At 39.8% G+C, this 24987-nt stretch overlaps 1 protein-coding gene across 1 annotated transcript in view; it reads right to left on the bottom strand.

Annotated features, from left to right (window-relative positions):
* Positions 1-14834: 14834 nt before the first annotated feature.
* The window catches only part of SGPP1 (sphingosine-1-phosphate phosphatase 1), a 47184-nt gene continuing 37031 nt past the window's right edge, over positions 14835-24987 (bottom strand). Inside the window, exon 3 of the mRNA XM_050797885.1 lies at positions 14835-17275. Within this exon, the coding sequence (XP_050653842.1) occupies positions 16724-17275 (552 nt within the window). The 3' untranslated portion in view covers positions 14835-16723. The remainder of the gene's footprint in view (positions 17276-24987) is intronic.

The following is a 24987-nucleotide window of genomic DNA, read 5'->3' as shown; positions in this document are numbered from 1 at the left end:
AATCTTAAGCTCCAATAGCATGAGAGTTGTGCATTTCTTTCCAGCTGTTCACTTTTATAATTATTACGGCACAAATTAGTGGGGTTTTATTCTGCAACAGAAATATATATATATATATTTTTTGAGACAGAGTCTCGCTCTATTGCCCAGGCTGGAGTGCAGTGGTGTGATCTTGACTCACTGCAACCTCTGCCTCCTGGGTTCAAGCGATTCTCCTGCCTCAACCTCCCAAGTAGCTGGGGATACACACACGCCACCACACCCGGCTAAGTTTTGTATTTTTAGTAGAGATGGGGTTTCACCAGGTTGGCCAGGCTGGTCTTGAACTCCTGACTTCAAGTGATCCACCCGCCTCGGCCTCCCAAAGTGCCTCTCTCCTTTTAAACCAAATTATTTATAAGCATTATTTTTGAGAAAGGAGAAATTATTGTTTTATATTGGCAGTGCCTCAGTAAAACACTGTCAATTTAAATGTTGATAAACGTTTAGAAGATTATTTGAAAAGTGGTAGTTTATGCTATTGTACCATTATTAATTATCATTAGTGATGTGTGATTTTTCAGCATTAATTAAAATTTGGATTTGGGAAAGAAAAAGAATAATGTGCCTGCCTTTTATTGGTGGCAATAAATTTAAAACATATTAGAAAATTAAAAATGAATTACAAATATGTTAAAGACATGAATTTAAAACTGAATCATAAACACCATCAACCATTTCAAAGTTACATGATAATTCTTAAGCATGGGTCATTTAGAGTCATACAGTTACAAGACAAATTAAAGACAAAGTAAATTTAGGAGGAGGAACTACGATGTCACTCTTAAGGGTGTAAAAAATGCTTTGAAACTGATGGTGCAGATGTTTATTACACTAGTACTACGATTTTCATTATAAATAAAATGTAGATTACTAAAGAGCATTTTCAATTTTTATCTTAAAAAAAAAAGAAAAATCATGATCTTGGCCAGTTATACCAACACAAAATCACACAATTATTGATCTACATGGTGGGGTTCTGTCTTAGACCTTCCCTTGCCCATGCAATGTTCAGAAATGCAAAGCTGCCACTTCCAGCTTCATGACCATAGCACAGACTGACTGGTGGAAATTACAAGGACCAAATGACAGTCAGCAGAGAAGGTAAGGGAGGGCCTTGGGTAGTGAGCACAGGTTCAGCCAAGTCAGCCCTATGACATGTAAATACTGACTAAATAGCCTGTTTTCTGACCCTGCGTTGACATTATATGAAGAGGCTAGATTTTACTTACTTTAAGACCTTAAACAGTCACAAGACTGAAAGCCAGAACTCAGCAAGAAGTAGCATGCTTTCTAGGTGAAGGGATCTTTTTAAGGGATCTGATCACTTTGAAATGCAGTGTAATATGTAATGGAGCAATGTAAGAGATGTAAAAATAAACTTATTTTAAAAAGAGAAGATTTTTATTTATTTATTTATTTTTCAGGGCAGGTGCTGCAAATGGGTAGTGAGCCGAAAATTAACAAAACTATGTTCCTCACAAACATGTCATAAATTATTGTGTGCAGTTTTGACATGTTAGGCATTGGCTCTGCATGCCTGAGACTTCTGAGTTCAAGGCATAGAGAGAGAGAGAGGAGGTCCTCTCACTTGTGGGGATTGCTGATTTCAAAGGGAATTTTTAGGTCCTCCATGTGAAAAGATGATATTTTTTCCAGCTCAAATGATAGATCACAGCTGGTCAGTCTGGTCCTCAATACCCTTAAAAGACTGTTAGCCCACCCTGACCACTTGAAAGGGTTTAGCATTAGAGAATCTAGGTCAGGCCAAGGAAGTGGATTAGTAACTTAATAACTATGTGGTTGATTTAATGAGAAACTGCTGTTACAAGACATTAACTTGAGTGTGCATCTGAATGAACTAGCCGGCTTGTTAAAGAAATTGCTTGGTCTTTGGCCCCCACATTTTTGATTCAGTAAGCCTGAGATGGGTCCCAGGAGTCTGCAGTTCTAATAAATTCCCAGGTGATGCTGATGATGCATATTAAGAACTACTCCTCCAGGTAGTTCAGCTAATTCCCTTGCCATGGTTCCCTAATATCTTTGTTGTTTGACAAACGTGAGATAAAAAGTAGATTAATGACTGGGTGCAGTGGCTCACGCCTGTAATCCCAGCACTTTGGGAGGCTGAGGCAGATAGGTCGCTTTAGCCCAGGAGTTCAAGAGCAGCCTGTGCAACATGGTGAAACACTGTCTCCACTAAAAATACAAAAATTAGCTGGCCGTGGTGGCATGCGCCTGTAATCCCAGCTACTTGGGAGGCTGAGATGGGAGTATGGCTTGAGGAGGAGGCTGCAGTAAGCTGAGATTGCACCACTGCATTCCAGTCTGGGCAACAGAGTGACATCCTATCTCGAATGAATGAATGAATGAATGAAAAGAAGAAAAAGTAGATTAATGGTACTAAAATTTATTACTTAAGATCAGGTGCTACAGTCATTTGGGAGTTATTGTTCACTTTAAGTTTTGCATTCTTCTTGATTCAGATAGTCTGATCTCAGATTCAATGAGAATTTTAAAAAAAACTGTGTATAATAAAATTAGTTCTAGCATGTACTATCTACCTATTTCGTAAATCTTAACCTCGGATACCTACTTACCATCTCATTCCCTAACTCCTTTTTCCCTTTATTCATTACAATCTGACTACTGCCACTACCACATATACCATTGAAATTGTTCTCTTAGAGGTAAACTAGAAACTCATACAAGATGTCTGCCTTCAGCCTGAATCTCTCCACTAGTGTTTGATATTATCTATTGATCACTTTGTTCTGAAAACTCTCTTCTCCCTACCAGTGTGGATTTTAGGGACCTTTTCATTGTCTCCATCGTCTTCTATCTCCTCTCTCCCTTTCCTTAGGCAGACATCATTAACTGATCATGGCACTCCTAGGGCTTCACAGCATAACCCAGCAGGAAAACGCTCTCAGTTGATTGGCGTTTGTCTGTGGGATGAAACATGTTGTGAAGGCTCCAAACTATCTTCAGCCCGGGCACCGTGGTTCACACCTGTAATCCCAGCACTTTGGGAGGCCAACGCAGGGAGATCACTTGAGGTCAGGAGTTTGAGACCGACCTGGCCAACATGGTGAAACCCCATCTCTACTAAAAATACAAAAATTGGCTGGGCCTGGTGGCACATGCCTGTAGTCGCAGCTACCAGGGAGGGAGGCTGAGGCACGAGAATTGCCTGAACCCGGGAGGTGGAGGTTGCAGTGAGCTGAGATTGTGCTACCACATTCCAGCCTGGGTGACAAGAGCGAGACTTCATCTCAAAAAAAAAAAAAAAAAAGAAGTAGAGGAGAACAGAGAAATGGGAGTAGAGCATGTCTGTGTGCTGTTAGGAGTGATTTAGTAGACTGGGAAAAGTTGATGTTTCACAGTAAAGATAACTCCAGGAGCCGGGCGCAGTGGCTCAAGCCTGTAATCCCAGCACTTTGGGAGCCGAGTCGGGCGGATCACGAGGTCAGGAGTTCGAGACCATCCTGGCTAACACGGTGAAAACCCGTCTCTACTAAAAAATACAAAAAAAAAACTAGCCGGGCGAGGTGGCGGGCGCCTGTAGTCCCAGCTACTCGGGAGGCTGAGGTCGGAGAATGGCGTAAAAACCCGGGAGGCGGAGCTTGCAGTGAGCTGAGATCCGGCCACTGCACTCCAGTCTGGGCTACAGAGCGAGACTCCGTCTCAAAAAAAAAAAAAAAAAAAAAAAAAAGATAACTTCAGGAGAGAAATCCTATATGAACTCCAAGAGGTATCATTAATTTTTTAAAAAAGGGGAGTATGGGAGTGTGGGGAGGGGACTTGCAGTATATGTACAATATATTTTTATTTTAAAAACCTAAATTTTATATAACACAATTATATATTTCAACATACATAAATATATAAAAACGCACACACACATACACAGAACATATACTTCAAACTGACACAGTAGTTACTTCTGAGAGGAGAATACAATTATTATAGTGGGCAGAGGAGGACTTTTTTCCCCAAGTATATAATATATTGCTATTAACTATAGTCATCGTGAGTTAAAATGGATCTCTTGCACTTATTCCTCTTGTCTGAAATTTTCTTTCCACTCATTCATTGATGGACACTTAGGCTACTATAAGTAATGCTGCAATAAACTTGAGAGTGCAGATATTGCTTTGATACACTGATTTCAAATCCTTAGAATATATATTCACTAGTGAGATTACTGGATCATATGGTAGTTCTATTCTTAGTTTTTAAGTATCTCCACACTGTTTTCCATAATGGGTATACTAAAAAGAGGATTTTTGCTGTTCTTGCCATTTGAATTAAAAAAAAAAAAAGCAATGTATCTATAGATATCTTGTGTAATTTTTCGTGGCAAGTAACTTCTCATTTTCATGAAATAATTTCCCTATATAAGAAAACAGCTGACTGACATTCAAAAATAACCTCATGTTTTCTAGCAGAATTTCTTATGAAATTAAAAAAAGACTTTCTGCAATAGGCACTGTTACATTCTAGAAATGTTCTAATGAAAGTACTGATTTTTTGTTCTTTTTTTTTTTTTTTTTTTTTTTTGAGACAGAGTCTCGTTCTGTTGCCCAGGCTGGAATGCAGTGGTGTGATGTCGGCTCACCACAACCTCTGTCTCCCAGGTTCAAGCAATTCTCCTGCCTCAGCCTCCGGAGTAGCTGGGATTACAGGCATGCACCACCACAACCGGCTAATTTTTGTATTTTTAGTAGGGACAGGGTTTCACTATGTTGTTCAGGCTGGTCTCGAACTCCTTATCTCAGGTGATCCACCTGCCTCAGCCTCCCAATGTTCTGCTTATTTTTTAAAAACCTTTATGAATAACGTGATTTGCAATTTAAAGATTTATTTTGAGGATCTCATTTTCCAAAATAGGATTCTGTAAAGTTCATAAGAGTTTTATGAGGTAGTTTTACATTTCTTTTTCCAGTTTCTCTTTTCTTAGTTCTGAATGAGATTTCTAAAGGAGAGATTTTCTTCTTTTTTTCCTTTACATATCCATCTCTGTAGCTGGCAAGATTTGAATGAATTCTAGAATTACTGAGGCCTTTGGTGTCTAATCTGTCCCTCTCCCCCTCCTCCAGTTTTTTTTTTTTTTTTTTTAAAGAAAGAACTATCTGTTTAGAGCCACTTCAGCTCAGAACTGTTTAGATAGTAGGTTGGATTAGGTTACTTCGGTAAAGTGACCTATTAGCTACTTTAAACCTTGTGATTTAACAAAAGTTATGACTCTTCTAAAGCAATTGCCTTACTGTCTTTCTTTGGTGAAACTTGTTAATTTCCTTAGAGGGGTGTATATAGAAACTTTTTATAGACAGGAAAAGAGGGGAAGGTTGCTTCGGGGACAAGACATGCTCTCCCAACTCTATTCCCTCACTGAAGGTGCATTAAAATTCTTTTTGTTAAATTCCAGAATCCTAATAGAAACAAACATACTCCATTTCTTTTTGTACACTTGATCTAATAGAGTTGATTAAATTTTTTTTTTTTTTTTTTTTTTGAGACGGAGTCTCGCTCTGTCGCCCAGGCTGGAGTGCAGTGGCCGGATCTCAGCTCACTGCAAGCTCCGCCTTAGAGTTGATTAAATTTTAATAGTGAAAGGGCTAGAGAACATCAAGTCTTACCTCTTCATTTTATCTGTGAGGAAACCATTTATCATTCTGGTGCCAGTACCTAGTTGAAGGAACTTACAATTATAGCCCAAGACAAAACAAAGTCAAGACAAAAATCCTGGTCCTCTGACTTCAGTTAAACACTTTTTTTTTTTTTTTTTTTTTTTTTTTGTTGAGACAGAGTCTCGCTTTGTCGCCCAGACTGGAGTGCAGTGGCCGGATCTCAGCTCACTGCAAGCTCCGCCTCCTGGGTTCACGCCATTCTCCTGCCTCAGCCTCCCGAGTAGCTGGGACTACAGACGCCCGCCACCTCACCCGGCTAGGTTTTTGTATTTTTTAGTAGAGACGGGGTTTCACCGTGTTAGCCAGGATGGTCTCGATCTCCTGACCTTGTGATCCGCCCGTCTCGGCCTCCCAAAGTGCTGGGATTACAGGCTTGAGCCACCGCGCCCGGCCAACACTTTTTTTTTTTGAGACAGTTTTTCACTTCTGTCACCCAGGCTGGAGTGCAGTGGTGTGATCTGGACTCACTGCAACTCCGCCTCCTGGGCGCAAGGGATTCTACTGCCTTAGTATCCTACGTAGCTGGGACTACAGGCATGTGCCACCGTGTCCAGCTAATTTTTGTATTTTTAGTACAGATGGATTTTCACTGTGTCACCCAGGCTGGCCTTGAACTCCTATATTCAAGCGATCCATCCTCCTTGGCCTTCCAAAGTGCTGGGATTGCAGGTATGAGCCACTGCACCCAGCCTCAATGTATTTTTTAGGGGGGAAAAAAAAAAAGACACAGAATGGGAACATGAAAGTCAGTACAGGTTTGGCACCAGCATCTTCACAAACATTAGAATTCAATGCAAACATTTTCTTTTTTTTTTTTGAGACAGAGTCTCGCTCTGTCACCCAGGCTGGAGTGCAGTGGCCGGATCTCAGCTCACTACAAGCTCTGCCTCCCAGGTTTACGCCATTCTCCTGCCTCAGCCTCCCAAATAGCTGGGACTACAGGCGCCCACCACCTCGCCCGGCTAGTTTTTTGTATTTTTAGTAGAGACGGGGTTTCACCGTGTTAGCCAGGCTGGTCTCGATCTCCTGACCTCGTGATCCGCCCGTCTCGGCCTCCCAAAGTGCTGGGATTACAGGCTTGAGCCACCGTGCCCGGCCTCAATGCAAACATTTTCACAAGAAGTCAATGAAGTGGTATGTCAGGATTTGGGAAATGACACTGTTTGCAAGCATAAATCTGAAGTCTGTTTTATGACAGACTAGCAAGGGCAAGAATATGGTATAACATATCATGACTTGGAAAAGCTTAAAGCCTCCCAAAGACAGAAATCTGTAATCTTTCCCCCCTACTTAGGAAACTATCTCATGGAAGAGTCACCAAGGTTTCTTTGAAATGGGAGTTTCAGGTTGATACATAAGGAATGGCTATCTTTACAGATTGGCAATGGCTAGTGGCATGTTTGTGGGCCAATTATAAGGTAAATGTAAGGCAGTGTGGGCATCATGTCTTTTTTTATAGGTAATAGACAAACTAATGAGGAAGCCATGAGCCTCTCTGGAATAATACTGAATCAGGAAGAAAGTAGGTGGTTATGGGTGTATTGTGGATTACCTCATAGATGCAGAACATATTCGGGGTATCTCTGTGATTCTGTTAGAAAACATTCTTCCTACACCCATGCCACAATCTTCACTAGCAGTTGAGATTAGCCAGATGTGTGGTCAGGTGTGATCTCAATGCATAAAGGGAATGTCATGGTCTCTTAAGTATGGTGGGATAAGAAATAAGTTCAAGAATACGGTTCCACAGTGAGCAGCAGGTATATTCAAACCTACCTATAAAGCCCAAAGAATAAGGCTGACAAATCCAGTTTCTCGGAAAGAAAATATTTCACAGAGATTTGAAAACATAAGCAATGTCTCGGACAACTGCGAGATGGCGGATCCTCACACCAGTCCTCCAGAAATTATCCTTTAGAAAGCAAGCCTTGGGCCAGGCGTGGTGGCTCACGGCTGTAATCCCAGCACTTTGGGAGGCTGAGGTGGGCGGATCGCTGGAGGTCAAGAGTTGGAGACCAGCCCGGTCAACATAGTGAAGCCCTGTCTGTACTAAAAATACAAAAATTAGATGGGCATGGTGGCACATGCCTGTAATCCCAGCTATTCAAGTGGGCTGAGGCATGAGAATCGCTTGAACCTGGGAGGCGGAGGCTGCAGTCAACCGAGATCATGCCACTGTATTCCACCCTTGATGACAGAGCAAGACCCTGTCTCAAAAAAAGAAAAGAAAAAAAGCCTTTAGGATAAAGACATGTACAGCTGTTACTTTCTCGTGGAAACTTGTGACCACTGGGGAGGTCAGATAAACATCTTTATGAGGGTTGTTACACGCATTGTTTAGAGAACTTACTGCAGAACGCTTTGGCATGCAGAGTCAAACATTAGTCATTATGGAGGTTTCACTTCAAGATGGTATCACTCTTGCCATGCAACAGGCTATTTTCCTACAAACACCAACTTTATTGCCAGAGCATACCTGCAAATCCTAGATGGAGTATCTTGGAAACTCGTCTTCCTTGTAGAACACATTGTAAATTCCTGGTCTGTAATAAAAGTAGCTAGATCTGCAGACTCAACCTAATGACGTCAATTCTCATGGCCTGTGCGTAGGTTTCCAGGTATGTCATTAATCTGTTATACAACCTTCTTGTGAGGGCTTGGAAGGTGAGCGGAGCTTCACATCCAAAGTTCTCCTAACTTCCTGGGGACTCCTCTTCTAAATAATAGCAATTATAGCAGTCATGATACCATGTCACCAAAATTCACCGCTTTGGGATTTTTTCATATAAAATCTAGGATTAATATGTAAATTGCCTTATTTCTCCTCTTAATAAGTAAACATGTAATTGTCTTCTGTTATCACAGATTTTAAAAAAACAAAAAACCAAACACTTAATAATGAAGTATATATCAAAAAATACTTTTGATTAACTTCAAGTTAGGTGTAATTTCACTCATGAGCTAAGAGTGAGCTAAGTGAGTAATAGTGCAGCCCTTCTACTGGCAAAGAAAGACAACACTTCACCACACCCATTGTTTACTGGGTATTTTAACAAGCTTTTCAACTTTAATCTTGCTACTCCCTTGCAGGTACCCTGATGCTCCAGGCAAACTACTATTTGTTTGCCAAACATGTCTAACACATTCCCATCTCCGTGCTTTGGTTCATTCAATTTCTTTTCCTTTTTTGAGATGGAGTTTCGGTCCTGTCGCCCAGGCTGGAGTGCAATGGCGCAATCTCGGCTCACTGCAACCTCTGCCTCCTGGGTACAAGCCGTTCTCCTGCCTCAGCCTCCCAACTAGCTGGGACTACAGGCGCCTGCCACCACGACTGGCTAATTTTTGTATATTTAGTAGAGACGGGGGTTTCACCATGTTAGCTAGGCTCGTCTCGAACTCCTGACCTTGTGATCTGCCCACCTCATCCTCCCAAAGTGCTCGGATTATAGGTGTGAGCCACCGTGCCCGGCCAAATCAATTTGTTATTTAAAAAATTTACACCCTTTGTTCATGAATACTTTAAATATGATTTTGCGAATATACTGCTGAGAAGCAAATATTTAAAAATTCTTATTTGTAAAGCTATTTAAAACATTTTATGGTGACAAATGTTGCAGGATTATTATTGTTTTTTTACTTTTAAGATTGTTATCACATATTTCAACCAGTGTATTAGTCTATTTCTGCACTGCTATTAAAAACTACTGGAGACCGGGTGCGGTGGCTCACACCTGTAATTTCAGCACTTTGGGAGGCTGAGGCAGGCAGATCATGCCACTGCACTCCAGCCTGGGTGATAGCAAGACTCCATCTCAAAAGAAAAAGAAAAAAACAAAAACAAAAACAAAAAAACTACTGGAGACTGGGTAATTTATTCAAGGAAAAAAAAAAAAAAAGAGGTTTAATTGGCTCATAGTTCTACTGGTGATACAGGAAGCCTGGCTGGGAAGCCCTCAGGAAACTTACAATCATAGCAGAAGGTAAAGGGGAAGCTGGCACGTCTTACATAGCTGGAGCAGGAGGAAGAGAGGGTGAAGGGGGAGGTGCCACACACTTTTAGACAATCAGATCTTTTTTTTTTTTTTCGAGACGGAGTTTCGATCTTATTGCCCAGGCTGGAGTGCAGTGGTGCAATCTTGGCTCACTGCAACCTCTACCTCCTGGGTTCGAGTGATTCGCCTGCCTCAGGCCCCTGAATAGCTGGGATTACAGGCGTGTGCCACTATGCCAGGCTAATTTTGTATTTTCAGTAGAGTCGGGGTTTCATTATGTTGGTCAGGCTGGTCTCGAACTCCTGACCTTAGGTGATCCGCCTACCTTGGCCTCCCAAAGTGCTGGGATTAGAGGCATGAGCCACCATGCCCGGCCAACAACCAGATCTTATGAAAACTCACTATCAGGAGAACAGCCAGAAAGATATCTGCTCCCATGATCCAATCACCTCCCATCAGGCTCCTCCTCCAGCACTGGGATTACAATTTGACAAGAGATTTGGATAGGGACACAAATCCAAACCATATCAACCAAAAATGAGCAAAAATACTGTGCATTAAAATGAGTTTGGTGAATGTTCCCCCTTAAATTAACCCAGATGAAAAAGGAGAAAAACCCTTAAATAGTAGGAAAATTAAAATCCATCTTACTGTCACCAACCCCACTGATGCTCTGAATTTGGGCCTGGAGACCTTTGGAGACCAGGGTAGCCTTCACTTCACTGAAGTAAAAAAAAAACACTTGACATTTAAGCTCTGAATATAATCAAAATTTTAATTATAAACATCACTTAAAATGTTTAAATGTAGTTGATTATATGAAAAATTAAAGATCAATTGTACAAAATAATATTCTCAGGAACACATTTATTTATTACTAGAAACTAAAAGGTATATCCCTGTATATACAGAATATTTTCTTTTCAGATTTGATTTCAAGTTTAAAAATAAAAAATTCTTAAAACTAATTTGAATACAAATCACATTCATACAATGGGGTACTATAGTAATTACATACAAAACTTTCCTAGAATTAAATTATTAGCCCTTAAATACTGCATGAAAAGTGACAAAATCCTTACTAAATTGGAAGCATTCATTTACAACCTAAACTTTTAAAATATAGGTAGACTATTAAGCAATATTAAAATTTTTAGATCATTAATCTCTTTGAGAATCTGATGAATGTTATAAAATTTTCCCCAGAAAAATGCACATATAAAGCCTAAGGACTGAATAATCACGTAATTCATTCAACATACCCTAATTGAATGCCTATTGTGTCCCAGGGATCCAGAAGTAAAAAGATGCACAAGGTCTTTTTTCTCATGAAGCTTATATCATAGGGATAATGACAGAAAATTTAAAAAGTAAATAATACATAATTACAGATTGTGACTGATATGCTTTGCCTTTGTGTCCCCACCCAAATCTCACCTTGAATTGTAATAATCCCCACAAGTCAAGGGCAAGACTAGGTGGAGATACTTGAATCATGGGGGCAATTCCCCCATGCTCTCCTCGTGATAGTGAGTGAGATCTCATGAGATCTGATGGTTTTATAAGGGGCTTCCCACTTCGCTCGCCACTCACTCTTACTTCATCCTGCCGCCCTGTGAAGAGGTGCCTTCTGCCATGATTGTAAGTTTCCTGAGGCCTTCCCAGCCATGCAGAACTGTGGGCCAATTAAACCTCTTTCCTTTATAAATTACTCAGTCTTGGGCATTTTTTTTTGAGATGGAGTCTCACTCTATTGCCCAGGCTGGAGTGCAGTGGCCGGATCTCAGCTCACTGCAAGCTCCACCTCCCGGGTTCACGCCATTCTCCTGCCTCAGCCTCCTGAGTAGCTGGGACTACAGGCGCCCGCCCCCACGCCTGGCTAGTTTTTTGTATTTTTTTTTTTAGTAGAGACGGGGTTTCACCGTGTTAGCCAGGATGATCTCGATCTCCTGACCTTGTGATCCGCCTGTCTCAGCCTCCCAAAGTGCTGGGATTACAGGCTTGAGCCACTGCACCCGGCCAAAATCTGATTTTCATATTTATATGCAAGAGAGGTTTCACAATCACTAAGGCTTTTTAGCATGAACAGTCGGTATAATAGTTACCAAAGTATATTTTATTCTGCTCATAGATTGCTGTTATCAGACATAGAATCCCGTATTTGGGAAAGAAAGGAAGAAAGGGAAGGGCAAATTAGGAAAAGTCAGCTAGTTGAGATTTAAGAATTAACATTTTTAGCCTGGCACAGTGGCTCACACCTATAATCCCAGCACTTTGGGTGGCTGAGGTTGGAGGACTGCTTCAGCCCAGGAGTTCAAGACCAGTCTAGACAACATAGTGAGACCCCATCTCTATAAAAATAGAAAAATTAGCCAGACATGGTGGTACATGGCTGTAGTCTCAGCTACTTGGGAGGTTGAGGCAGGAGGATGGATTAAACCCAGGAGGTGGAGGCTGTAGAGAGCAGTGATCATGCCATTGCACCCCAGCCTGGGTGAGAAAGCAAGACCCTACCTCTAAAAAAACAAACAAACACATTTATTTCCTTAAACATTTTTATTTTTTAAAAGGTTTATTTTTCTTTGAATATTCCCTCCTGTGTATCTCACAAGGCCTGTTTCCTTATAAAGTTATCTGGTGGGCCTAAAAATGAAGAGCTCTCTAAAAGTCCTTCACAATTAGTATGTTAACATTTTTATTGTGCTATGTATAACTTACGTAACCACAATCAGAATTCAAATGTAAAAGTTCTTTCCTTTTTTTCTTTATGATGGAGTCTTGATTTGTCACCCAGACTGGAGTGCAGTAGTGTGATCTCAGTTCACTGCAACCTCCACCTCCTGAGTTAAAGCAATCCTCCCATCTCAGCTTCCCAAGTAGCTGAGACTACAAGCATGTGCCACCATGCCCAGCTGTTTTTGTCTTTTTCTTTTAGTAGAGACTGGGTTCACCATGTTAGCCAGGCTGGTCTCAGACTCCTGACCTTAAGTGATCTGCCCGCCTCGGCCTCCCAAAGTGTTGGATTACAGGCGTGAGCCACCACGCCTGGCCAAATTTTTTCTTTTTAACTTACATACGTATTTCAAAAGGAATGGAAGAACTTGATCAAATAACGAGAAAATACCCAGCACAGTAATATCTACTAAGTTTAATTACTTTTTCTCAAACTGCCACCTCTTCCCTTTCTTAAAAAAAACCCTATCAAACAACAAAAACCCTCTTCAGAAAATCTAATGCAGCTATAAAGTAAAATGTTAAAAACTGATCCTTATTGATGTCCAGATTAAACATTTTAGTGGCCTGGTGCGGTGGCTCAAGCCTGTAATTCCAGGACTTTGGGAGGTGGAGGTGGGCGGATCACTTGAGGTCAGGAGTTCGAGAACAGCCTGGCCAACAGGTTGAAACCCCATTTCTACTAAAAATACAAAAAATAGCCGGGTGTGGTGACTTGCGTCTGTAGTCCCAGCTACTCAGCAGGCTGAGGCAGGAGAATCGCTTGAACCTGGGAGGCAGAGGTTGCAGTGAGTTGAGATGGCGCCACTGCATTCCAGCCTGGGTGACAGAGCGAGACTCTGTCTAAACCCCCCTCCTTTTTAGAGATAGGATGTCCCTCTATTGCCCAAGCTGGAGTGCGGTGGCGTGAGCATACCTCACTGTAACCTCAAACTCTGGGGTTCAAGCATCCTCCTGTCTCAGCCTTCCAAGTAGTTAGGACTACAGGCCTATGCCACCAGGTCCAGCTAACCTTTGGTGTGTGTGTTGGCGTAGGAGGGTAGAGATGGGGTCTGGTTATGTTGCCCAGGCTGGTCTCAAACTCCTGGCCTCAAGTGATCCTCCCACCTTGGCCTCCCAAAATGCTGGGGTTACAGGCGTGAACCACCAAATCTGGCCACATGTTAGGTTTTAAATCTACAAGAATAAAATAGTTTTACCAATAAAAAACCTTTGTCATATAAAATTGTGTGATTTTATCTTTCTCCACTCCCACTGCTTCACTTGAGTAGCCTTTAAAAATTTTTGTGATTATATATTTTAAAAAACCGCTTTAGTATTTACTCATCTTTACTTAATGCTCTGTTAAAATCTGCCTTTAAGGGAATGACAGGGAGGGTGAGGGAAAATTTGCTTTTAAATTCTATTCATTTCACTGAATTCATTTTTATATTGTCTTTGAAACATATATTTAATAAACACTACTTGTAAAGAAAGCTACAAAATAAAATAAAAATAATTGTGTCAATTTTGAAGTAGCATTGTTTTATATTAGGTCATATAATTAGTTTCTGGCAGACCTGGATTTTGTAGTTCATACATCATGGCATTTAAAATTATAAAGTAGGGCCGGGCGCGGTGGCTCAAGCCTGTAATCCCAGCACTTTGGGAGGCCGAGATGGGCGGATCACGAGGTCAGGAGATCGAGACCATGCTGGCTAACACGGTGAAACCCCGTCTCTACTAAAAAATACAAAAAATTAGCCGGGCGAGGTGGCGGGCGCCTGTGGTCCCAGCTACTCGGGAGGCTGAGGCGGGAGAATGGCATGAACCCAGGAGGCGGAGCTTGCAGTGAGCTGAGATCGGGCCACTGCACTCCAGCCTGGGCGACAGAGCAAGACTCCGTCTCAAAAAAAAAAAAATTATAAAGTAAAATGTCCATATGTTTTATTCTGCTTGAAAAAGTACCTGTTCCTAGTTTTATGATTAATCCTTGACATTCACGGAAAAGCAGTAAACTACCTACAATACTATTAGTCACATTTTACTGAAACATTTTTGTCCATAAGCTTTTTTACTTTTTATTTCCTTTTTAAATCCTTTTAAATTTTTAAAAATTTTTTGGTTTTGTGCATAAGCTTTTTAAAAGAAATATTATGAAACTTTTTACTAAAAGTACAATGTTAGAAGTAATCATAAATGGAGGCAAAGTCAGTTTGTACCTCAAAGAATTTCTTCAATGTCTTCTATTGCCAAAATAGCACTTTGATTTTGAACAAAACGCTTCAGAGGAAATATGTGCTAGAATGAAAATCTAAGACATATTTTTTAAATCTCTACCAGATAAAACAGTTTTTTTTTGCCTCCCGGAAGGCAAACAAAACAAAGCAAAACCTTCAATCTTCAATTTGGCTTTTATTTTAAAATACACTTAGCATAGAAGTGTCATAGGACAGAAAATAATAAAACACAAAGAAATGGAACATTTTCAAATACTTTTTAAGCTAGACATAAAAATCAACAGGATAGCATTGGCCCAAATTATGGGAAACAGTCCCCAAAATTCAACTCATTAAACATACATTTTGAAAGTAAAGCTCTTTTCACATTTTCCAAGGTGCCGACATTTTCCTACATGCCTTGGTTTCCTTTTAACTAATAAGTGTAAATTTAGTTGCTTTACTTAAAATTATCAGCTTCAGTTTCGATAAAAATTACCATACCCCTAAATTCTCAATCAGAATTATAAAAATATGAGTTCAAATAGTTATGGTGCCCAAAATAGAAACATCTGAAGTGATAGTTCTGGATAATCATATAGATATTGCACTAAAATCAGTAATTTCATACCTGGTATTCATTTATATGGAAAGTTAATCCTCTTCTTTATGAAAAACTTTCTATAAATACACTTAATGCTAACATAAGTACAACCACACTTCAAAATATAAAGGCACAGACAGAAAAATGAATAGTTTAATACTATACACAAATGTTCCACTGTGAAAATAACAGAAAGTTGAAAAAATAATAGGATCTAAAATACTGATACTAATTTTAGGTTTTATAATTTACCTTAAGTAGCCAATAAATGGGTATTAAAAGTTAACAGTGCTAAATCCAATCCTTTCCAAATTATTTAGAAAAATGCTTTCTTTACATATGAAGTATGTGCATTGTCCCATCTATAAATTTCAACTACGTTTCCATTCACTGGAAATACCTACCTGCAATATAAACAATCAAGACAATGTACAAAAAATATATCCTGCTCCTATAACTTACAATGCACACAAAAATACCTACAAAAAGGGAAGTATTTATCCATTTAGCTTTATAATAAATTGGTGAGAAAGTTTAGCCCATTCCACATTTCTTTCCAAATAAAGGCTAAAGAGTTAAGGGCAATTTACTTTTATGCCTGTCGCCTTGACAACATGTTTTAAAATATTTGCTTGATTATATGTAATTTAAGATAAAGTTAATGTCTTATTTTTACATCACAGTATACATAGCATTTCTTAATTTAGCAACAGAAAGGCACAATTAGCAAGCAATAAAATTCAGTACCTGAATTATTAAACTGACGTCCAGAATAGTGGCAAATAAAGTACATTCAAAACAGTATACAGAACTTAAAAGAATCCAAAAACTTATTTTTTCAAAAATTTGGTCCATTAAAAATGCCTCCCATGTTCAACATCATGGGTAACATGAAAGGTAATGGCAGTGTAAAAACAGGCAATAAATCAACGTATAGTAGCATATGCATTCTGCTCTAGTTATTACGCAATTCAATTAGGAAACGGCTCCCACAGTAAATAAATGTTAAATATATCTGTTAATAACAACATACCTGTATTTAGTTCAAATACACAGGCACAACTGTTTGCATATTATTATCGATTTTATAATACACTCCCATAGTTTAAAAAAACACTTAGGTATATTATTTTATATATAATATACATCAGATATATAATTGCATATTATGTACCTTATATATATTATATATAAGTTGAATCCATAATACAAAACTCTCCAAACATTACATGAACATTCTAAATGGATACTTATCATTTTCTCAGTATTGAAATAGCTCAGCTCACCTAAATCAGTATCTGGATGTGCAATGATAAAATGCACTGACTCTTAAGAATTTACTTAAATAATTATTTAAGTTAAATTCCTGCAAAAGTCTAATTCTGACCTGGCTTTTACCTGGAATATATTTTTAGGTATCAGTAACTGATACCCTCCTTTCTTATCATAAACAATATTTCTCCATCAAGAGATACCAATAAAGAAAAATATGTAAGGAACAAAAAATGTGATGGAGAAACCAACCATTCCATAGGTAATATACCGATAAGGAAGTTCAACTTCCATGTGCTGTCTTGCTTTTCGAATATCATCACATGGTATATTGAAGATTTTGCAGGCTAAAGGAATGGTGATCTTTTTCATTACATCTCTGACTATTAGTACAAATACCATCCCTATGAGGATCCGCAATATGGCTTTTCCAAACAGAGTCATAGTAATGGGGGGCCCAGCTAAAGGTAATATATCTAGAGAAGGATCTAATACTAGACCCATGTTATAAGTAACATGAGATCCACATGCAATTCCAGCACCACTTCCTAGAATCTCAGCTGTGTCTCCTCGGGACGTGCTCCAGGTGTCAAGAGTGAAAGAAAAGATCCCCAAAGCTAAATGAAGCCCGATGATGATTAACGGAGCGTATTTGTGAGTTTGGTTGAAGTTGTCAATCAGGTCCACAAATGGATAGAAGACAGCTAAGATCAAAATGGTATATAGGAATCCAGCAATAATATCCTAGGAAAAGATAAAAGTATTGCTGTTTAGTATAATACTGAACATTTTTGGCATTTAAAAAATAATTTATATTTAACATTTCAAATGTTGTATATAAATTTTTTAAAGTTGTCAAATTCTCAAAGTAAACTTTATTAATGAACCATATAGGAGGCACCAAAAACTGTATTAATAGTAAAAAGATTTATATTTTCATAATTCTACCCTTTTATAAATTAACTACATATATAACACCCACAAATTTATATTCAAATTCTGAACAACAAACTATGCTAAAATTGTGTAGTTTTGATTTCTGGGGAAAAGTAAACTTATTATTCAAAGAAATGGTTTTCATTTTCATGTTTATATATGTAATTATCTCCATGACCACAGAGGATATACAGCCAAGGTAATTTTCTTTTCTCATTCATTCATTCATGGAACAAACATTTATGAGTACCAACCCCTATTTTAGGGGTTGAGGATACACTGCTTTAAAAAATGACAAGAATGTGGCTGGGCGCGGTAGCTCACGCCTGTAATCCCAACCCTTTGGAAGGCTGAGACGGGCGGATCACTTGAGGCCAGGAGTTCAAGACCAGCCTGGGTAACATAGTGAAACCCTGTCTCTACTAAAAATGCAAAAATTAGCCAGGTATGGTGGCTCCAGCCTGTGGTCCCAGCTACCTGGGGATGGAGGCATGAGAATCGCTTGAACCCAGAAGTGGAGGTTGCAGAGAGCCAAGATCATGCCATTGCACTCCAGCCTGAATAACAGAGCGAGACTGTCGATAACCACATAAGAAAGCAGATAAATACTACAATTTCAGATTGTTATGAATCTTATGAAGAAACTAAAACAGGACAATAGAATAGTATGATGAAGGACCCGATTAGAGTACTGATTAAGGAAGCCTGTCTGAGGGTGGTGACACTTGAGTACAGATCTGATTCTAAAGGGAGCCTATATTTAGAGGCAGAAGAAATGTGTTCCAGGTAGAGGGAATATCAAGTGCAAAGGCTTTTGTAGGCTAGGTAAGAGAGGAGATTTCATTTCAAAAGTGATAGGAGCTGGGTGCAGGGGCTCATGCCTATAATCCCAACACTTTGTCGAAACTGCTTGAGCCCAGGAGCTGGAGACCAGGCTGGGCAACATAGTGAGACTTCGTCTCTTAACAATAAAAAGTGAGGCCGGGTGCAGTGGCTCACACCTGTAATCCCAGCACTTTGGGAAGCTGAGGCGGTGGACTACCTGAGGTCAAGAGTTCAAGACCAGCCTGGCCAACATGGTAAAACCCCGTCTCTACTAGAAATACAAAAGAAAATTAGCTGTGTGTGGTGGTGCACACCTATAATCCCAACTACTCGGGAGGCTGAGACAAGAGAATCGCTTGAACCCGGGAGGCGGAGGTTGTGGTGAGTCGAGATCGTGCCACTGCATTCCAGCCTGGACAAGAGCGAAACTCCATCTTGAAAATACATAAATAAATACATAACTACATACATATAAAAATTAGCTCAGCATGGTGGCACGCATTTGTAATCCCAGCTACTTGGGAGGCTGAGACAGGAGAATTGCCTGAACCCGGGAGGTAGAGGTTGCAGGGAGCCGAGATGGTGCCACTGCACTCCAGCCTGGGTGACAGAGCGAGACAATGTCTCAAAAAAACAAAACAAAACAAAACAAAAATTAAAAAAAAGAATTGACAACTGTAACTTGATGATGGATTGAATGTGAAAAAGAGCAAGAAAGAGGAATCAAAGATGGTTCCTAGTTTTAGGCAGGAGCAACTGTGTAGATTTGATAGATGGTTTACTTGAGGAAACAAAGCTATTAAATAACTTTCTGAATCATTCCTGACAACATACAAAAATGTTCCCTATTTCTACCTGATAACAAAACAAAACCCTATGATCTACTCTCTATTACTGAAAAACTTATCAATGCTTATATTCACTGTCTCTACTTCCTTGCCTCCAATTTTTCTCTAAACTCACCACTACACTGAAACCACTTTTCTCATGGATACTAGTGGTCTTCAAAAAAAATGGTCATTTTTTTTTCTTTTTTTTTTCAGACACAGTCTCGCTCTGTTGCCCAGGCTGGAGTACAGTGGCGCGATCTCAGCTCACTGCAACCTCCGCCTCCCGGGTTCACGCCCTTCTCCTGCCTCAGCCTCCAATGTAGCTGGGACTACAGGTGCCCGCCTCCATGCCCGGCTGTTTTTATTGTATTTTTAGTAGAGACGGGGTTTCACCGTGTTAGCCAGGATGGTCTCGATCTCCTGACCTCGTGATCCACCCACCTCGGCCTCCCAAAGTGCTGGGATTACAGGCCTGAGCCACTGTGCCCAGCCAGGTCATTAAGGTTATTTCTTTTTTTTTTTTTTTTTTTCCGCTCTGTCGCCCAGGCTGGAGTGCAGTGGCGTGATTTAGGCTCACTGCAAGCTCCGCCTCCTGGGTTCACGCCTTTCTCCTGCCTCAGCCTCCCCAGTAGCTGGGACTACAGGCGCCCGCCACCACACCTGGCTAATTTTTTGTATTTTTAGTAGAGACAGGGTTTCACCGTGTTAGCCAGGATGGTCTTGATCTCCTAATGTCGTGATCTGCCCGCCTCAGCCTCCCAAAGTGCTGGGATTACAGGTGTGAGCCACTGCGCCCGCCCATGGCCAGGTCATTTCTGGGTCATTTCTGTACAATATTCAATAAAGGTAAGCAACAGACTAGTTGCTTAATGTTTTTGTCTTAAAATGTTTTATTACATAGGATTTAATACATAGCAAAATACACATAGAATGTATATGAAACTATAAAATTCCTATCTATGAAATCACTTCCCAACAAAAGAACTATAATATTACAAGTATTGTCAAATCTACTGTGCTGTTTCTCAACCTATCACTCTGTATTCCTCCCTGGAGGCAATTTGCAAGCATGAATTTTGGCTTAATAAACACCTGGGATTTTTTGTTTATTTTGTTTTGTTTTGTGTTTGTAGACACCAGGTTTCACCAGGTTGCCAAGACAGGTCTTGAACTCCTGGGCTCAAGTGATCCACCTACCTTGGCCTCCCAAAGAGCTAGGATTACAGGTATGAGCCACTGGGCCCAGCCATAAATATCTATTTTTTAAAATAGTTTTACCACATATCTTCAAGCAAAATAGTATCTAGTTTGGTCTGGTACGGTGGCTCATGCCTGTAATCCCAGCACTTTGGGAGGCCAAGGTGGGAGGATCACCTGAGGTCAGGAGTTCGGACCAGCCTGGCCAACATAGTGAAACTCCATCTCTATTAAAAATACAAAATTAGCCGGGTGTGGCGGCACGTGCCTGTAATCCCAGCTGCTCTGGAAGCTGAGGCAGGAGAATCGCTTAGAACCCGCGAGGTGGAGTCTGCAGTGAGCTGAAATTACACCACCGCACTCCAGCCTGGGCGACAGAGCAAGATTCTGTCTCAAAAAAAAAAAAAAAAATTATCTAGTTTTGCTTCTTTCTGAGCTTTGCTAAAATGTTATAGCAGTCTATTTTGATCTGCTTTTTACACTTAAGATTCATTCATTATATTATATGTAGTTATTGGTCATTCACTTTCACAATCATGTAATATTTTGCTGCATGATTATACAATTTATCGGTTTTCCCACTTATGGTCATTTAAGTTGTTTTCAGGTTTTAGATTAGTTAATTGATTACGGTTGAACTTGAATGCTTCTGTTTTTTGTTTTGTTTTGTTTTTTGAGACAGGGTCTGTCGCCCAGGCTGGACTGCGGTTACACAGTCTTAGCTCACTGCAACCTCCACCTCAAGTTGTCCTCCCCACTTCAGCCTCCTGAGTAACTGGGACTACAAGCATGCATCACCATGCCCTGCTAGGCTAATTTTTGTATTTTTTGTAGACAAGGTTTTGCCATGTTGCCCAGGCTGGTTTCCAACTCCTGAGCTCAAGCAATCCACCTGTCTTGGCCTCCCACAGTGTTGGGATTACAGGTGTGAGCCACTGTGCCCAGCTGGGCTATTCCTTTTCTATGCAATAAAAACTGTGTCATGAAATGACAGGGTCCGCAGTTACAGTGCTTGAAGCCATTGTTCAAAAAGATATATAACTCCAAATCAGAATACTTTGGAATATAAGAGTAGCTGGAGAGGGCTGGGTGCAGTGGCTCACGCCTGTAATCCCAGCACTTTGGGAGGCCGAGGCAGGCGGATCACCTGAGGTCAGGAGTTCAAGACTAGCCTGACCAACATGGAGAAACTCTGTCTCTACTAAAAATACAAAAATTAGCTGGGCGTAGTGGTGCATGCCTGTAATCCCAGCTACTCAGGAGGCTGAGGCAGGAGAATCACTTGAACCTGGGAGGCGGAGGTTGCGGTGAGCCAAGATTGTGCCATTGCACTCCAGCCTGGGCAACAAGAGTGACACTCTGACTCACAAAAAAAAAAAAAAAAGAATAGCTGGAGAAGAAGATACAGATAATTATGAAAGAGAATACAGTTGAACATTCAACTATAAAATGTTGGGGAAATAGATTATGTTTTTTGTTCAACCTCAAATATTTTTTGGATGGACGAATGAACAAATCCTTCACATGAATTTGTTTAATCTAGCAGAATCTACCAAATTACTTGCAAATGAATATCTTTCCTCTTTTTAAATGATGTATTACATTACAGATACAAGAAAGTTTTTATTTATTTATTTATTTATTTGAGACTGAGTCTCACTCTGTCCCTCAGGCTGGAGTGCAGTGGCAGCATCTCAGCTCACTGCAACCTCTACCTCCCAGCTTCAAGCAATTCTCCTGTTTCAGCCTCCCAAGTAGCTGGGATTGTAGGTGTACGCCACCAACCACACTAAGCTAATTTTTGTATTTTTAGTAGAGAGGGGGTTTCACCACGTTGGCCAGGCTGGTCTCAAACTCCTGACCTCACGTAATCTGCCCACCTTGACCTCCCAAAGTGCTGGGGTTACAGGTGTGAGCCACTGTGTCCAGCCATGAAAAACATTTTTAAAAATTTATTTAGATATAAAACACGTTTTGGCTGATAGTCTCCTCTTCTACAATAGTAAGTAAAGTTACTTAAAATTAAAATTGTGTTCTCTTTATTTAAATAAATGATTCCTTTTATAACAGGTCAAGGAAAGATATTACACAATCAATTAACAAAATGTTTACGCTTAATCTTAGCCAAAAGGCTGAGAGGTGATCAATTAACAAAATGTTTAAGAAAGTATCGACTAAAGCAATAAATATCATGTGTGCATTCCAACTCTTAGAAGGACATATAAAGCATTTCATAACTGAATTTTGCCTATCATTAAGTTTCATTTAATGCTAGATCCCAAAATGCATTTATAGACTATTTCTTTTTGTCTTAGAATTATCTTTCCTACCTATATTTCAGGCAAACTATTATATATTCTTTGAGATTCTCCTCAGGCATCTACCTTCTCCATAAACTTTCTTTTCCTACCATGTAATAAGAAATTTTCTCTTCTTTGATTCCACTGCATCCTCCACATACCTGCCATGACAGTTTTCCATTCTTTGCTTGTCTGTTTCTCCAGGAGACCAAAAGTTCATAACCCTTGCTGTATATTAAAATCAAGTGGAGAACTTGAAAAAAATACTGATGCCTGGGACAATATTCAGAGATTACGATTGAACTGAAGTGGGGGTGGGGCATCAGTATTTCTAAAAAATCTCCCCGGTGATTCTAATATACACCCCTGGTTGAAAACAACTGCATTACGTTGTTTTATTACATATTGCATATTTAGATTGTGACTACTCAAAGGCAAAGACTTTGCCTTATTTATACCTACATTTTCAGTGCATGAAAAATAAGCAGGAAATAAATGTTTGGTTAGTTAAATTAAGACAGTTAAGGTAATTCTTTAAAAATAAAAAACAAAAAGAGGAAGAAAAAAAAAGAAGAAAGGAAGAAAGAAAAAGATAGTTAAGGTATTCTTTAGACTCATCACATTGACTACGTAATCCTGCCTGACAAGAGCTCTATAAGAGAAGCAGATGATATATAATTTATTGAACCAGGCCTAAGGCATTTTTGGAGAATAACAACCTTCTGTACTAAAAACACTGCTTCAATACTTTACAATTATTGTCACATTTAATCATAACAATCAACATGAAACAGCTTGCCTTTTAAGAGTGCCATTTTGCTCTTGTCCCCAGGACAGGTATTAAAAGCACCTTTTTCCCTTTCAAAAGTGTGCAAATATGATGGAAATTTATGGTTACCTTAATCAACCAGTTTTTAAATAATCAAAACTGGAGTAAGGTCACATAGCTGCTTATTTAACCTCTTACACTGAAGGTACATAACACAGTTGTTACAAAAATTAACATTTTGAGAATCAGAAATTAAATATTGGGAGTAAAGAGAAACTAAATGTTCTTTTTTTTTTTTTTTTTTTGATACAGGTCTTGCTGTGTCATTCAGCCTGTAGTGTAGTGGCATGATCATAGCTCACTATAGCCTCAACCCCCTGGGCTCAATTGATCCTCCCACCTCAGCTTCCCAAGTAGCTGGGACTACAGGTGCAAGTCACCACACTTGGCTAATATTTTGCAGTTTTTTGTATAGACAGGCTTTCCCCATGTTGCCCAGGCTGGTCTTGAACTCCTGGGCTCAAGTGATCCACCCCGCTCAGCTTCCCAAAGCTGGAATTTAGGCATTACCCACCACACCCAGCCTCGACATTTTTTTTTTGAACAGGATGTCTTCCGACAAAACTCACTGATACATACTAAAAATTACCAAAGAATTCTGATCAACTGGATTTTATTTCAGTTACTCAAAGATTCCACAAGTGACTCAAACTCTGACCACGCATTTGGATATGGAGATCTCAAATGATGTGACTGTCAAACCTCTATTCATCATATTTCTTTTTTTGAGAGAGGATCTCACTCTATGGCCATGGCCTAGATTGGAGGGGAGATCATGGCTCACCACAGCCTCGACTTCCTGGGCTCAAATGATCCTCCCACCTCCCAAGTAGCTGGGACCACAGGCGCACACCACCACACCTGGCTAACTTTTTGTATTATTATTATTTTTTTTTATAAAGACGGGGTTTTGCCATGTTGCCCAGGCTGATCCAGATATCCTGGGCTCAAGTGATCCACCTGCCTCGGCCTTCCAAAGTGTTGGGATTACAGGCGTGAGCCACTGCACCTGGCCAATTCTTCATATTCCAGAGCACAAATTGCCAAAATAATTTAATCTTATGAGGTTATATTCCCTTTCTTTGCTATCTTACCCTTACTTGTCTACCTTGTAATTAAAGGTACAAGTCTTGGGAAATACCCATAGGATTTTGGCTACAAAAATAAAAGCTGTTGCTTTACTTTTTATCTTAAATTTCATGAGTGATTTAAAATTTCATGTTATATGCTAAAGTGAAAATATTCTAAAATTTGTACTTTTCACATAGAATTTATATCAAGTCAGATGTTTTAGACAAATGACAATTGATGAGTTATTTGTATAAAGTAATACATATTTACTCTAAGGTTAAGTGAAAGGAAGGGTTAACAGTTCTACAGTTAGCTTTTATTAATTATTTTTATTTTTAGATAGGATCTTGCTCTGTTGCCCAGGCTGGAGTACAGTGGCAAAATCACAGCTTATTGCAGCCTCAACCTTCCTGGCTCAAGCAATCCTCCCACCTTGACTTCACGAGTAGCTGGGACTACTCCTCCCGC

This window comes from Macaca thibetana, chromosome 7, assembly GCF_024542745.1.
Source record: "Macaca thibetana thibetana isolate TM-01 chromosome 7, ASM2454274v1, whole genome shotgun sequence".
NCBI lineage: Eukaryota > Metazoa > Chordata > Mammalia > Primates > Cercopithecidae > Macaca > Macaca thibetana.
Note: the sequence above shows the minus strand (reverse complement) of the source record. Positions and strands in the feature narration are given on the sequence as shown.